This window comes from Eulemur rufifrons, chromosome 27 (assembly GCF_041146395.1).
Source record: "Eulemur rufifrons isolate Redbay chromosome 27, OSU_ERuf_1, whole genome shotgun sequence".
Classification (NCBI taxonomy): domain Eukaryota; kingdom Metazoa; phylum Chordata; class Mammalia; order Primates; family Lemuridae; genus Eulemur; species Eulemur rufifrons.
The window spans coordinates 22015393-22031961 of NC_091009.1; the positions used below are offsets into that span (position 1 = coordinate 22015393).

The 16569-nt window shown below is 43.6% G+C and overlaps 1 protein-coding gene across 1 annotated transcript in view; it reads left to right on the plus strand.

Moving 5' to 3' along the window:
* Positions 1-13823, plus strand: part of PTPN14 (protein tyrosine phosphatase non-receptor type 14) — a 138929-nt gene extending 125106 nt beyond the window's left edge. The window contains exons 16-19 of the mRNA XM_069459297.1: positions 1432-1560; positions 3839-4073; positions 7719-7882; positions 12686-13823. Of these exons, the coding sequence (XP_069315398.1) occupies positions 1432-1560; positions 3839-4073; positions 7719-7882; positions 12686-12814 (657 nt within the window). The 3' untranslated portion in view covers positions 12815-13823. The remainder of the gene's footprint in view (positions 1-1431; positions 1561-3838; positions 4074-7718; positions 7883-12685) is intronic.
* Positions 13824-16569: the final 2746 nt, after the last annotated feature.

A 16569-nucleotide genomic window follows, 5' to 3' on the forward strand; every position in this document is an offset into this window, starting at 1 on the left:
AACAGAGATTTATTTGCTCCAGAGGTGGAATCACATCTGTGAAATCTACCTCAGTAGCGCTGGTTGTTGTGTTTTAATGCAGTGTTTAGTACCCTCCTGTCAATACTTGGAATATGCTGAAAGGCCCCAGGCAACAGCATTCTCTGGAAGTATTTATGGTTCCTATATGTTGGGTGCCAGAGAGGCTAATGTTTAAAATCACAATTCCACAGATAAACCAAACTCCTAGCCAGCAAATGCATGAATGTTATCTCCCGCCAGTACTTGGAAAATGGATTTTTCTTGCCAGCTTTGACCTAAACATGTCTTGTGTAATGAGACAATAACTGACATTGTTTTGAATCAAGTTAGTATATAGTTTCATAAAATAAATGAGGGAAAAAAAGTTTCAAACAATGATCACTTCATTGCTCCTAGAACCCTCTAGACATCTGCATTGCATGGATGTGTAAGAGGCCTGACTTTGCAATATCAAGGCACAGGAATAAAAAGGAGAAGAGAAAGAATTCCTGCAAAGGCCTCCATTTCACCTTGATAGCATGACCTTTAGCACTTTGGGTACAACTTGTTTATGATTCTCTGCAGCTGTAATTTATAGCTACAGAATTATCCTCCCGTGATCACCCTGAGCTATGTAGGGTAATAGTTTTATCATCTGAAATCATCTCATGACTCCATAGTTCAGTTGGATGCTGTGGGTACTATACAAGGTGACGCTATTGATAAAATATTATGTATTGTGGATATTGCATTCATAACATCTCTGCCAAAGGTGGCACCACAGAGCAGCAATGACAATGGAGGTTTATGATACTTCATATTAGGTCAGCAGGGAAAAGATACTGCTTCAAAGGGGATGTTTATCCATGGTAGACTTTTTTATTGTTGAAGAGGATGCCATGGAGCACTGTTTTTCAAAGTATGAATCGCAACACGGCGGTGGGGTGTGACATCAATGTAGCAGTCATGACCACTTGTGTATGTGTGTATGTTTTAATGAAATAGACTAGAATAGAGAAGAGAAAAGAATGGAAAGTATCAGAGTGCATTGCACATAGTAAGCATAACTCCTATTTTTGTACCAAATCCTAAGTATACATATACATGTTCATACAATATTGCATGTGTGTATATATATATATGCATATGTACATGTGTTTTTAATGTGCATTAGTTTGCATATACTATGTGAGTTGCAGACAAGAAAAAAATATCAGGTAAATGTTTTAATAGGCTTGAGTGGCAAAAAGTGTTTTCATGTGATACGTCACTAGCCATTTATGGTCTCGGGGTTTTTCTTAATTACACTAACCCATTTGGCCCTGAAAATACTATCCAAGGTTTTAAGGTAGATACAAGTGGACATACAGTCAGCAGATAATCCTGTCTTGGACTTGGGGTTCATTTACCGATGCTTTCCTTGGTTTCCAGGTGGTGGTTGGTGGGGCAGAATGGCACTACATAGCCACCCAGGGGCCCCTGCCGCACACGTGCCATGACTTCTGGCAGATGGTGTGGGAGCAGGGAGTGAACGTGATCGCCATGGTCACTGCAGAAGAGGTAAGGGGAATGGCCCACTCAGCGTCCTTTTCCCGGGGACCGGGGGTGGGGGGCGGGGGTAAAGGTGGCCGGAAGATGGGCTTTGTGTTGGCAACTTTGTAGCCTCATCCTCCTTCCTGCAGCGCTGTTTCTCTGAAAATCCTTTTCTCTTTGTCATACATCTATTTTCTCTTCTTACTTTCAGATAGGTTTTTTTTTCCCCCCCAGAGATAATTTATTGTTGTGCCTTTTTCTCCTGTTTTCATCTGGCATTTAATACTCTTCCTTGGATTGCCATGCACTAAAAGGAAAACAAAACAAAACAACACAAAACCAAACACAACCAAACTTTAGTTCAGCCGGCTGACTTTGTGTGCCAAACAAAACAGTGATCTTTCCACTGGAATTTGAGAAGCTCAGACTGCTCTGGGTTAGTCGACATAGATCCCCAACCCTGGGCACACAGGTTCCACATGCCACCGTGCTTATCAGCTGAAAAGAGACCAGAAGCTGTTGTTCCTGGAGAGACCTTTACTCTTTGGGGAAGAGAAAAAAACATCTTTTACTTCTTTTGCCAAACCAAACACAGTTTTTCTGTTGTAACTAGAGAACTCTATGCAGTGTTTTAAACACTGGCATAGGCTGCCAGTCCATCCATTCAGCCCTGAGCTTCCTGTCTTTGGGGAAAGAATTATTGTTGTTTCTTCTCTTGTTGCATTCTCAAAATTTTTTTAACCACTTGCTTTTGTTCCTTTCCTTAAATTCCAGCTTATGTTTTAAAGTCATTTGAGGGATTAGCTTCATGTGTTTTACCAATATCCATGGTATCGCAGTACCCCTTTCCTAACTCTGTTAAAGGGATTGGAAATAGAGATAATGGGGGGAAAAATCATATTCCCTTCACTACTGTTCTGAGCAGTTGCTCTTTCCAGAACAGCCCCTTAGAAGACAGCAGTGAAAGGGACTTGAAGCTCTTTAAAGGCAGTTGCACTTCTCTGGGCTGACCTTTTGTTTGACCTTCCCACAAGGAGAATAAACCCTTATAGCAGTTAAATCCCACAGAGTAAACAGAGCAAGGTGATGGGAAGGAGAGTGGCGGGGTGGGAGTGGGGGGCCACTTTAGATTGGGTGACAGTCGAGGCCCTCTGAGCAGGTGGCATTTGAGGCGAGACCTGAGTGAGAAGAAGGGCCCAGCCCTGTCGAGACAAAGTAGAGTCCAGTGATCCGTGGGTCGGGCAAGGACTTAGGGTCTCTTAAACTCTATGGCTGAATTAGACACTCAGCAGGAGTGTAAATGCAAAGCCTCGGGGAAAGCTACTTTCACAGGATTGGTAAATAAATGCGAAGGTGTGCTTCAAACTTAAGGAGACCCAATTAAGCCAATAAATCTGGGCAGGATGATTTGTATTCCCCAAAGATGCACTGCTTTCCAAGTGGGCGGGCCTTTAGGTTCCTCCAAACAGCCATTAGGGTTCCCAGAGCGTGTCCCCACCACCGCGGCTCTGCATGCACAGTGTTACCTCCCTCTCTCTCTCCACGTGCTTCCGCCCCGGAGCTCCTCCTTGGCACCCACCTCCTCCACACTCTCCCCCTCCCCTCCAGCAACTTCAAAACTGTGCAGAAGGTGAACACAGACCTTTTGTAAATGGTTGAGAACATGCATATCCTCAGAAAAGATTATAAACTTAGGAGAGAAAGAAGGGTCATGTAACCAGCTATTTGGTTTTAGTTGTAGGTTGAACCGAAAAAAATTGGTCAGGCTGAAAAACGTGAGATTGACATTAGATGATAGTGTCAGTAGTCAGCGTGTTATAGTACAAGGAGCTCTGGGCTGGACATCAGAAAGGACAAGTGTGACCTAGAACGATTATTAGCATCTGTTGCTGTCTGGCTTAAAACCTAAGGGTTGCTTCCATCGTCCTTGGAGTGAAATCCAAACTCCCTACCACGGACTGTGAGGCCTTCCCGACCTCCTCTCCTACCAGGTGCCCGCCTCCTATGCCAAATTTTAGCCACCCTGAAGACATCTGTTTCTTGAAGGCACCAAGCTTGTTCCTGCCTATGGACTTTGCACTTGCTCTTCCTTCTAATATTCAATTGCACCTCATGTAACTATTATTGTAAATCTTATGATTGGTCTCAGCTAAAATGTGTAGGATCCAGCCTGTGATAGTGCGCAGTGCTACGGAGTTAGTGACTTAGAAGCTATTTGTGTTTTCTTCTGTCTTCAGATTTTAGGATTAAGAAGATGAGAGCTTCCCCCAACTTATTTCCAATTTTGCTTTTGTGTGTGATTTAGGAGGGCGGACGAACCAAAAGCCACCGATACTGGCCCAAACTGGGTTCCAAGCACAGCTCGGCCACCTATGGCAAGTTCAAGGTCACCACAAAGTTCCGAACAGATTCTGGTTGCTATGCAACCACAGGCTTAAAGGTCAAGCACCTTTTGTCTGGTCAGGAAAGAACGGTGTGGCATTTGCAGTATACTGACTGGCCAGATCACGGTTGCCCAGAAGATGTCCAAGGATTTTTGTGTAAGTTTTTTCTTCCCCGCCTGTGTTTTACCAGACTAGGTTTTACCAACTGCATCAACGTTCTGTCAACTGGAGATGAAATGGAAAGAGAGGATGATGTCTCTTAAGTGGCAAAAGTATTATGACATTGAAGTATATGTCTCTTCGTTACTATGTAGAACAGAGAAGACTGATACATGTCGCTTATTCTGTTTACCTTTTATGCAAACAAGCTAAGACTATGATAAACTAATTGGTTCCCCCTTGATTTAGATCTTTAGCTACTCATTCAATCAGTAACTGACACATGCTACCATATAGATGAACCTTGAGGACATTATGCTGAGTGAAATAATCCCGTCACAAAAGTACAAATATTATGTGATTCCACTTATACAAGGTACTTAGAATGGGCAGATTCAGAGAGACAGAAAGTAGATGAGAGGTTTCCAGGGCCTGAGGGGAATGGGGAATTACTGTTTAATGGGTACAGCAGTACCAACGATGTTTCTGTGTGGGAAAATGAAAAAGTTTTGGGCATGGATAATGGTGATGGTTGTGCAACATTGTAAATATACTTAATGCCACTGAACTGTACACTGGAAAATGGTTAGAATGGTAAATTTTATGCTGTGTTTATGTTACAATAATTTAAAAAACAAAAAATTCAAAAATAACTTATTTAAATTTCTCATGAAAGTTTATAACTCACAAGTCTGGTATTTCCCTATAGCAGTAAATCTCATTACTTTCTCATACGTTCGATGAAGATAACTAAGAGTTACTGAAATCAGCTTACAGTTTCTGAAACTGAAATGTACTCAAAAGACTATTTCGTTAGTTTATATAGATATATTTTCACATTGTTGTTATTTAAGAAGCTAATTCACAAGATCATATGCAGTATTTTATTGGAAAGGCCAAAAATTGGGTGTGGGCCCACCACGTGCCAGGCACTGGATCAGCCTCTGAGAACACAGAGTTGGAACCGAGTTCACAGTCTTAGCTTTAAAGGTATTCACGGCCTAATGGGAAAGACAGGCCAGTCGTGACCATCCAGGGATGAGATCTGATACTGTCCTCTGCTTTTCAGTGGTGGCTGTGCTCGTGGGAAAACCCCATTCCTTACTGACCCAACTGGGAAGGCGTCCCCCGGGGCTCCCTGCAGATCTGTGCTTGCTAGCGGAAGACCTGTGACCACCACGAAGGGACTGTCATCCACACCTTGGATGATGTCAAAACCTTGATTTTATTGTGATACTTATTTAGAATGGGAGAAGAGGAGGGGAGAGAGAGAGAATGGGTTTTCAAGACCTAAAAGATACTGATTTACAAGTTCCAACAAAAGATCGTTATGCTTACTTCTTACCGATACAAACATTTCCTTTCCGTGACAGTGACGATGGTCCTTGAGGGGCTGGACACTCAAAATAGAGAACAATAGGAAGATGATTTAGAACCAAAGGATCTCGAGCAAGATCCAGAGAGATCAAGTGATTTGTCTGAGGTCAAATGGCCAGTTATCTATAGCTCAGAGTATTAGTAAGGAGGGCAGGGGCCTTTGCAGAACTTTCTTTCCTTCTAACAGTGCTCTTTTTAATCCTTTCAGCTCATCTTTTGTTAATTGACTTACTAAAATTTTCTCCAGGAAGCAGAAAATGGAAACAAACAATAAAAGTAAATCAGCTTACTGACTGACTAAGAGCACTGATGAAAGATTGAGTTTATGAAGTGTCTAAAAGTATAGTCAAGTGTGTTTTTTTTTTAATTTTTTTTCCAATTTTTTAATTGTAAAACATGCAATTTACTGTCTTAACCGTTTTTCAGGGTACAGTTCAGGGGCATTAAGCACATTCACATTGTTGGGCAACCGTTACCACCATTTTTCTCCAGAACACTTTTCATCTTGCGAGTCAGATGTTTTAAATCAGAACCAATTTAAAGGAGGGAAGCCAATCTGAATTACTAAAAAATATAGAGAGAATTTTTTAAAGAATGTAATTTATTTAAGTTATGTTTTTAGGAAACTCAATACAAGTATGCTACTCGGGGCCTTAGAAATGTTGGCTGTTCATTTCTTCTGGGTTTTAAAGATTTTTGCGCGTGTTTAAATTAGATTACCTGGATGCAGGGTACCTAAGCCAAATTGCCTCCCACGCTCCAGAAGTCTTCATGGAACTGTGTTAATATGACTGACAGAGGAAGCATCTATCTGAATCCAGTTTCTCAGCGTTACATGAGAAACTCCATTTGAAGGTGGCATCTGCTGTATTGCCCAACATTCCTTTTATTTTTCTTCTTAAATTTGGCTCAAGTAAAGCTGTCTCTTGTATGTGAACGTTGCCTTTTATCAGGCAGAATACTCAGTTGCCTAATGCCTTTTCTTCTGCAGAAAAATTGTAAAGAGAATTCCATGCACAGTTTTTAGCTCATCTTGGTTACCCATAGTAACTACTCTATTCATCTTGGGTTCCTTCTTTCTTTTTTGTTTTTTCTATTTCATTTTACATTACTATTAGTAGTACTGCTATGAGTACTGTTATTACTACTGGTAGTCATGATCATTGTAGTAGTAGTTTGCTTATTTGGTAAACTACTTCAGATTATTTTGTAATTAGATAAGGTTATAAAGGAAAGTACGGCTTCTTATTAAAAACATATGTAAACAAATGCTTTTAAATTAATGGAATGGTTTGAATGTACTTTTCTCTTTAATAATTTAAGCATTTCCCCTGTTAGTCTTGTTTAAACTGTTGCATTAGGAGGAGGTTCTCCAAGCATCAAGAACCTTTAAACCTGTTTCTCCCCTGAGCTACTGCAAAATCTAAATTGCTAATTGACTTTTTCTGGGTTTTTTGGACGGTCTGAGAATTACATTTATATACTTTTTTGTCATGGTTATGAAAAAAAAATCATCAGGACTCATATTGCTGTAATTTTTCTTTTGTGCCCAATTGGCGTCGTGCACAGACCCTGCGCAGCCCCGCTGAGCTGGGCAGATGTTGGAAGGGATTGGGGGGGGGGGCGGCGGGCAAGGGGGATATGACGACCCCCTCCACCTCACACACGCATCGCCTCCAGAAGGGGGGCTTATCTTGAGTTACTCACATAACCCCCTGGAATCCATGCCGAAGAGCAGGCTCCCTAGAGTCTACTTTAAAATCCGAAAATGAAGTCAAGCCTCAGTTGACATTCACTCATCAGCGAGGGGAAGAAAGAAGGGGCAGATGGATGCTCTCTCCCCACCAGAAATTGGCTCTGACAGGCGGGCGTTTCAAGGGGACTTAGCTGTTGTTCTGATCCCAGTCTGTTAATAGTAGGAATTGCTGTAAGTAATGTCTAGAATCATCTGCTTGGGGGACTTAGGGATTTGCAGAGGGGAAAACAGAATTTAATTTTTAAAAAAAGAACTATTTAATTTAAAGAACAAATTCTCCCGTGGACTAATTGACTCCCAGCTGGTCCTCTCTGCATCCAGGACTGTACAGTGGGTACCAGCCAAATAATTAGTGTCTTGTAAGAACTATAAATTATTGTCACTTAAAAAAGAAAATGATTCACCATCACCCACCTACACATACACACACACACACACACACACACACACAGACGTGTATGCAAAGCCATGTAGGACTTTGGTGACAAGATTTGCATTCTGTCCGGCAGCCTACTTGGAGGAGATCCAGTCGGTCCGTCGCCATACCAACAGCATGCTGGAAGGCACCAAGAACCGGCACCCTCCCATCGTGGTCCACTGCAGCGCCGGGGTGGGGAGGACCGGCGTGGTCATTCTCTCTGAGCTGATGATCTACTGCCTGGAGCATAATGAAGTGAGTCATTCTGGTTTTCTCTCCGAAAACTCCACCTTGGGGACGAATCTACACCCAGGCCAAACCTCTGCCGGTGCCCTTTCGTTTTCAGTGGTTAATTTCCTCTCTCCTGACCAGAGTTTTCCAGAGCCCTGGTTCCTTGTGCGACCCTGACATTTCCATCCTTCCTTATCTTTGGCCTCTCACTGCTCCGTGTAGATACCCAGAGAACGCAGGAGAAGAAATGAGAGTGTGCAATAGAAATCGCTTAGAAAATCGGATTTTAGTTGGCATCTACTTCCAGAAGTCCACGGCATTTGGTAGATAGTCTGGTTTCATCGTGGGTAATTTTCCACGGTGCGTTATTTGGTCCCCTATAGTGTAGCTGCGTCTGGCATTGCTGGGATGTGTTTTGAGTTAAATCCTACGTGAAAATGTGTCATCTTGGAAAATGTTTTTCGTTCTTCAGGGTCGGGTTTATATTTGAAGGGGGTTGTTTGCTTGTCTGGACTGGCGACTGCGTGGTGTGGCAGAGCAGGGTGGATACTCCACGTACACGAGCATCTCCCGTCTGCGCTTCAGCCGCCGCCTTAGCCTGTCTCCCTGCAGGAGTGGCTACCACTGAGCCAGTGTTTGCGTGGCTTTCCTTTGCTGCTATGATAAATTAGGGAGTTACTCTTAGAGACTTTTGATTTTGTGTTGATGAGACAAGCACCGGCCAAAGGCTATAGAATAGTTAGTTCTTCTGCTTTCTGTTTACTTGGGGCTGTAGGGTTGTTAATCTTGCTTTTGGTTTAAAAGGCTTTCCCCTTTTCCTTTTCATTGGTTGGTCCTCATATCAGCCATGCAGAGGAGCTGTGCACATGGCCTGTTTTACAGATGACGAAACTGAGGCCCAGAAACAGTTCTGTGAGTTGTCTAATGCCATGTGGCTCTTAAGCAGCGGACCAAGGCAAGAAGCAGGTTCTTCCACGTCCTGGTCCAGAGTTATTAATATTTCCTGTCGTTATCTCCACATAACAAACGCAGTTTGGTTCTTGTTCAGTTGCCAGATTATATCACCTGGAAAATGAAAAGAAACTTGTGTAGTAGTTTGGTAGTTTTTAAATTACGGGATGTTGTAATGCAATTGTCTGGAGGAATTTCTATGCTGATGCATGTATTTACTCGATAGCGTCAATGGTTTGAAAATCAGATTAAATATCGCCCCATGAAGGTAGTCATATTGAAACTTCCGGGAAAACAATAAATGCTAAGTTTAAACATGTTCAAAGGCTTTTAAAAATGCCTATAAAAAATTAACTTTGGAAACTTTTAGTCTGTAGCTGGGAATGTTTATGCTGCTAAAACATAGAAAAGGGGCTATCCCAACTGTAGCCTAATGGTAAAAAACAGAAAAACAAAAAACAAAACTGGAGCAAAATGCCCATCGTGGAATCAGTTGAGATGACGTAACAGAAATTTCACTGTCTTCTGAGTTTTGACCATTTTGTCCCACGTGGGATTTCTTGTTTGTTTGCTTTCCTGTGCCCTGTCACGATGAGAAAGAAGTCTCCAGTACAATGAGTGACTTGCCACCAAGTCGCAGTCCACCCAGAGCTAGGAAGACGGAGTAAGGGGAAGCGGAATCGGTCCGCACACGGCTCGCCATATCCGAGCTCACACTGGTGGTTCCGGGGAGGAAGGAGGCCCTCCTCTTCACCTCCCCACTTAGGTGTCTTTTCCTCCCTGTCATGTCACTTCTGTCACCAAATTCTTTCTTTTCTTCATTCTTCATTTGTTCCCCTTTACCCCTTTTCAACTCAGGAAGCCCTTCTGTCCCTCTCATCTGACACGAAAGGTGGTTCTTGAGCTCTTCAGAAACCCATCGGAGGCTGAGCCTCAATGAGGTGCCAGCGTGGGGGCCCACTCAACACCAGATGTCACTGGTCCGGTAGAACACAGGTGACACGTATCAACGCCAGAACGGTCGGAGCGAGGAATTTGGCCAGCAGGGCCTCCTGTGGGCACGGTGAAGGCTCAGATTGGTCATATTTTCTACGTGTGTCCAAACATAGCGGATTTCCTCAATGCCCAACTGCACGCCAGAACATTCTTTGTGGGAACGTGGTCAGTCCAGAAAGAACCTCTGTTCCCATTGATATTCAAAGATAGCAAGATGACTCATATTTTTCACTTCCCTTAGCCCAGCACAAATATAGCCAGCCTTATCTGCCCCGTTTCCCATGGTTGCTAAGGGCAGGTGGTTGGGGGGGAAATTCTCTGCTTTGTTCGGATGCTCTTGCAGGCCTGGCTTAAAAGATTTAAGCTCCTATTTCAGGAGGAGAGTGGGACATGTTTAGTTTGCTTGTTAAACAAAGATTTTGACGAATAAATATGAAACTCTATGTCCCGTTTTTCTCCTGTCCAAACCTCCCTGCCTTCTTTCCACAGCTTCTGCATTCAGCATACTTTATATTTTAGTCTGTAATTCATGCAGTTTTAATTTTGTAGTGAAATGCCTTTTCTTTTTCCTGGGTTCTTCCCTCTTAGTCTCATTGTAAACACAGAAAAGTTGAGCAGAACAATGAAACGAAGATGCTTGCGGTGAGGTCTGTGGCTGTGAGGTAGGATTGGAGGGGACAGCTCTCCCCGGCTGCTCCAAAAGGCCCAGCACTGTTGGTCACTGAGCATTAATTGAAATGTTTTAAGGCCCATACAGTTTTTTCAGCAATCACTGGTTTTATGATTTGCAGTAAACTCTTGGTCGCCTGGATATAGCTGTCCCAGCTATAGCTAATTACAAGTGGTCAGGTTCTTACCAGCCAAAGAGCAGAAGTCTTGATCTTGCTGCTTTTCTGAGTAAGTTATCTCTTCTTCCTAGAGTGGGGAGGAGAGCATGTCTCATAGGCAAGACTGACCAAGTGTCAACTGCCTCGTGAATCCTTTGGTTAGGGGAGTTAACAGCAGAGCCTGTAGGCATGAATCTTTAAGGCAGCTGAGACCCTTGCATTGAGGACCAGGGGAAGCTTCTTTGCCTTATCTGCAAACTGCTCCATATCAGACAATAATATGCTGTCATTTGGACTGAGTCTTGTAGGTTACTGAGATGGAGCTGATGGTGGTGGATGAGGAGGGGGAGAGGTGATGGTGGTGGGGTAGTGGTGGTGACCACGATAAAAATAATAAAAGCTAACCTGTGTTTTGTATTTATCATGTATAAGCACTCTTCTGAGAGCCTTACAGTATTAACTCAAGTAGCCTTCGCAGTAGCACCATGAGATTGGTCCTCTTAGTACCCTTGCATAACAGAAGAGAAACTTCTGTCACAGGGGAATGAAGTACTGTGCCATGTCCCGCAGCCCAGAAGTGGGGGAGCTGAGATTCAGCAGACGAAAGCTGACCCAGAGCCTGTTGTTCTTAACGCCTGTGCGATCCTGCCTCTCTCTGCTAAAGCCTTTGGTTGGTATGGGAGGGGAACAGCCTCAGTCCCTCCATCCTGTGTCTTCAGTGCCCAGAACAGAGTAATGCTCATCAAACATGGTGTTAAGTTCATTAGTAGGTGGCTCTAAGTTTATATCACGATGCTTGTCACTTTGGAGTAAAATTTAGGCAAAGACCTACTCGTTATAATCTGGGTTCCATATTTTGACTCATAGTTTGAAGACTCACATGCCCTTTTTTCTCTTCTTATGACCAAGGGACTTTAACTTTGTCCCTCTTAAGTCTGTGGTGTGCATTTCTTAGTTGGTTTTGGAAAAGAGCAACTGTTTAGGGATGGCACATATTGTATCATAGCTACCCAGAATTTGGAAATAGCCGATTTTATTTTTCAAGGTTTGAAGATGACAAAGGAAGGCAAGCAGCTTAGTTTTCATTATTTTACTTTAAATGCTTGCTCTGTCCTTGATAACTTCATGGGTATCATCATTTGCCCTGGGTTAAAAGCTCCCAGAGCAGAGTGAGTGTCCTGAGGCCACCATGGCCTCGGCAGCGTGGAGATGCTTCAGCCACACGTGTGCTGCTGGTCCGGGAGGGACAGACACAGTGAGGTCGAGGGGACACCGAGATAGCCTCTGGGCTGTGCAAGCACCTGTGACCCACCATATAAATGTCCTCCCAGTGATGACAGTTATATATTCTCTAAGAATTCACATATAGGCAATCTCATTTAACTGACACTGAAGATGTTTTCAGTTAAAGGTTTTTACTCCAGATATGATCAGTGTTCAGAGATTGTGCTTTGATGTTTTAAAGCCTTACACGTAAATTATCTCATTTGAACATGATTGCAATCCTGTGAGATAGCAGGAGGTGTATAATTGCATCAATAACATATTTATCAATGTTAATAAAGGAGCAATGAGTAATTTTTATGAAGCACTCACTGTGCGCGAAATGCTTTACATGCATTTCATCCTTTGAGCCGGCGAGGTGGGTACTATTTATTGGAAATGTTATTGGAAAAGTAACTAACTCGGGCAAGGCCATGCTCTGTTAGAGGAAAGCATTCTTATCCTTATTGTACAGATGGGGAAACTAAGACTCGTTGGATGGCTTCAGTCCCGTCATTGGGTTGTAGTGGCGTTGAGAGTCCCGGTCCGGTTTAACTCCAGCCTCTCTTTTATCCAGCAGACTGGGCTGTGTCTAAAAGAGCACACCATTAAGACACAACGACCAGCTTCTCCAGTTGCCAGTTCAGACTCTTTGATTCTCAAAACCTAGCAGGGACGGAGTCCTTCTCTGTCGGGCATGGGTGGCGGGTGAATGCCCACTCCTGCGTGAGGGTGTGGCCAGGGGAAGCTTCCCGTCTCAGGGGCCTGTGTTTTTTCTCTTCTCTTGCAGAAGGTGGAAGTTCCCATGATGCTGAGGCTCCTCCGGGAGCAGAGGATGTTCATGATCCAGACCATCGCTCAGTACAAGTTCGTCTACCAGGTCCTCATCCAGTTCCTCCAAAACTCCAGACTCATTTAAGCTCACGGAGCGGGGGGTGGCCCAGCCTCACGGTGCAGGCGGAGGGGCCCCTCCGGACAACGTCTGCGCTCCCAGCAGGGGGGCGGGGGGCGGGGGGCTGGCGGCAGGCCGGCCACGGCTCTCTGAAGGCGAGAGCCCAGATGATTCACACAACCCATGTATTATTTTATATGAGATAATTTATTTTTTTCCCCTTCGGAATAACTTTTGTGAATTATTATAATGCAGTTTTTTGCGCTCATGTAGTACTTTCCATTCGAACCACGTTTTGACTGATCTGCATTGTAACACGTCAGTAGGGAAGGCTGCCCGGTGGATCATTTTGGGGACAGAGGCATTAGGGAACACATCTCTAGTGAAGTTGCAGCCACATTCGTAAGCAACCCTGAAGTTAATCAGCGTCATTGCTTATGTCCCGATCAAAGATGGCAAGAAAATGAATTCATCCCGAAATGTAAAGAAAAGGGCCAAGACTCTTTCCTGAAGGAAAAAACACTATTCTTTTATATTTAGGGGCTCATGAGCTTGGTGGACTGCTGGTTTCCTCTCTTCTTCCTTTCTGCCCTCATCTCAGTAACCTCTCTTCCCTCCTCTCCTGCTGCCCCACCCTGACTTCCCTGCAAGCTTGAGTTAAAGGTGGCGACAGCTAAAGAAAACATGTTCCCTTTACAATGCAGGAGTTGCCATCTTTCGGGCTGCAAGAGGAGCTCTGTGCTGTATTTTTCTTGACCACCCCTTTCTCTGGCCCCTGGAGCTTGTGCGTTCTTGCTGGGACTGTCTCCTGGGTATTTGCTACTTCTCCCCATTTGCACCATAGACCCCCAGTCTGGTGGCATTGAGGCCTGAGCCAGGCCGTCTGTGCAGCTCGGCCTCTTGCCTGATTGAGAGAGGACAGTTGACCAGAGTGGGAAGAGAAAGGAGTCAGGCAGGGCCTTGATAGTGGGGTCTCATTTAACACATTGACTGCCATGCTAGAAAAAAAGAAATGTTTTTCTTGCGGGCCGCCGTGTTTTATTACAAAAATAGAATAAAAACTTTGAAAACAAAATGATCCTTCCTAATTTAATGAAAAATTTAGTATTTTTTTATTGTTTTCTGTGCATGAGTTATATGCAACTTGAAAAATAGTTCTCATGGCTCCCAAGGTGAAGGGATGTGTGAGGTACGTATGCTTCACAAGGCCCTGGGCTCACTAGCATGAGTTAAATACAACTCACACGGCAGTTAATGTGTTAAATAAGATGTGTGTGCTGGACTGAGACCTGAGGTCAAAGGGCTGGGTGTGTTCCATCTTTCCGCCAGTCACTGTCATGGGAAATGTTGCAGAGGAAGCACTTGGGGAAGATGATTTATGGGAGCTGTTTGGCACTTAGGCAGAGGGGCCCTGTCCGGGAGCCACACAAAGTGTGACCCCACTCTGTGCTGGTGTCATCTTCAGGTTTCGGTCTGCAAGAGCAGAATTCATCCCACTCGGGACCCTGTAGTCCAGATCTTGGCCTACTGATGAAAGGTGGTAGAGTCTGTCATTCACAGAGTCCTTCCCTTCCTTCCTTTTCTCTGTATAACCCGCTCTCTGGTCAGTTCTGGTGTTCATTACCCTCAATTTGAAGCTTATTTCTTAGTTTCTTTTTGTAATCTCATTGGTCAGTGTCCTTCTGATTTTTTTTTTTTTCTTTTTCGAGACAGGATCTTACTCTTTCACCCAGGCTAGAGTGCAATGGCATCATCATAGCTCACTGCAACCCCCAACTCCTGGGCTCAAGCGATCCTCCTGCCTCAGCCTCCCAAGGAGCTGAGACTACAGGCACATGCTGCCATGCCCAACTAATTTTTTTATTTTTTTTTTGAGACTGGGTCTCCTTCTTGCCCAGGCCGGCCTCAAGCAATCTTCCTGCCCCGGCTTCCCAGAGTGCTGGGATTACAGGTGTGAGCCACTATGCCCAGCCTGAATTTCTTAGGTTAATACACAATAAATCATATTCTGCATGTTTTCTCTTTCACTGAATTTTTGGAAAATTTCCTTTTTACATCTAGTTTTTCTTGAGTACAGTTTTGGTACGCATGTGTTGGTGGATGGTGACGGTAAGTCACAAAGGCAAAAGCTCTTTCCGGTCGATTTGGTGGCAATGAGGAAGTTACATGGAACGCTCAGTGGTCACTTCTTAGAACAAAACCACAGTTAAATTTTTCTTTTGACTTCTAGTTTTTCTTGACTATGACTTTTTAATTATTGTTCCATTGCTGCCTTTTTCCCCCTAAGCTGAAAAGACAAGGCATGACATCATATCAACCAGGAAGAGCTCACCTTTGTGACTTCCTGTCACCACCTACGGACAGACAGACAGACGACTATCAAAGTAGAAGCCCCATTAACTCCTTTCGAATATGAATCAACCCAGTCTCACACCTGGCCAGCTGTCGCGGTGGTTGTACTCTGTATTTAGACTCTTAATATCTAAGGATGGAGGACTTCCTCTCTTCTCTCTTTCCTACTTCACGGTGTGAAAAATCAGTCAAGGAGTATGACTTCAGCCGAGCTTTGTAGATTCTGGAATTTTCGTGTATGTTCTGAGAAGAAAACCATTAGTATCACATCTATGTTCAGTGGAACAGAGTCCCTAACCACTATTACGAGAAGCTCATCAACAGGCAAAAAGGTGTTTGTTTTCTTTCCTTAGAGAGTTTTTTCATCCTTGGGATATTCTACTATTAGGGACGTTTTAATGATTGGTCTCGGTTACTGGTTTATAGCACAATGAAGAACATCACCATTTATCTGTCATCTCTGAGCACCGGCGCGGGAGCTGTTAGATGTCTCATGTGGGCAGCATGTAGATCTGGTATCTCTTTGAGCTCTTCACTCATGAGCTTCCTTTTAACTCATCCACTGTTCCCACTGTTTGCTATGGGAATAGTCGTTAATGCACAAAATGCAGGGAGGAAGTAGGTTAACTGTCCAACTTCCTAGCCAAAGTTTGTGTTGAAACCCAAAGGAAAACTGAAAAGTTATTCCACATACTTCATTTTTTTTAAAACAAATGCTTTTGGGTTTTGTAGCGCATTTTGCATTCTTTTCCACATCTCCAGTAAATGCCAGCATAGCTCCTGTGAAATTAGCGGCAGCCATTGAAAGTCCTTTCCGTGGCATCTGCATAATAATTGCCCAGAGATGCTTTATATCTGGGAAGCAAGCCAACAAATAAACCTTGAAGCAAAGTGTATTAAATTAGTTACCTAGTTAGAGCTTTTGGAATGATTTCCCCACGATGTATCAAGTCTGCAGCTAGAGCTGTCAGCGTCTATTGCTGCAGTTTGAATCTGAAGGGAGAAAATTAAAAATGGAGGGGGGAAAAAAAGATACCATCTCAAAACAAAGTCATCAAACATTTTCCGGCCTCTGGTTTTGAAGTTTTCCGGTTGAACTGTTTTGTTTCCTTTGCCTTCACTCCTTTGGATACACCGACCCAAAGTGTTCATCCTTGTTTACTGTGGTCCCTGGATCATGGGGCTGAATTTGATATCTTCATCCTCGAGATGAGATGAACCTGCTGGCCGAGCAGTTCAGAGGTGTGTCCTGCTGAACTTCATTTGGTTTCTTTGGGTTCTAAGGAGATACCACCCTTGTGAGAGTCTCTGGTAGTGTTTACAGATACCATTGACATTTATGCACACCCCTTTCCTTGCATAGGAAGTAAGAGAGGATTTACCTATATTAAAAAGAGATGTCAAACACTGATTTTTCTTTTTCCACGTGA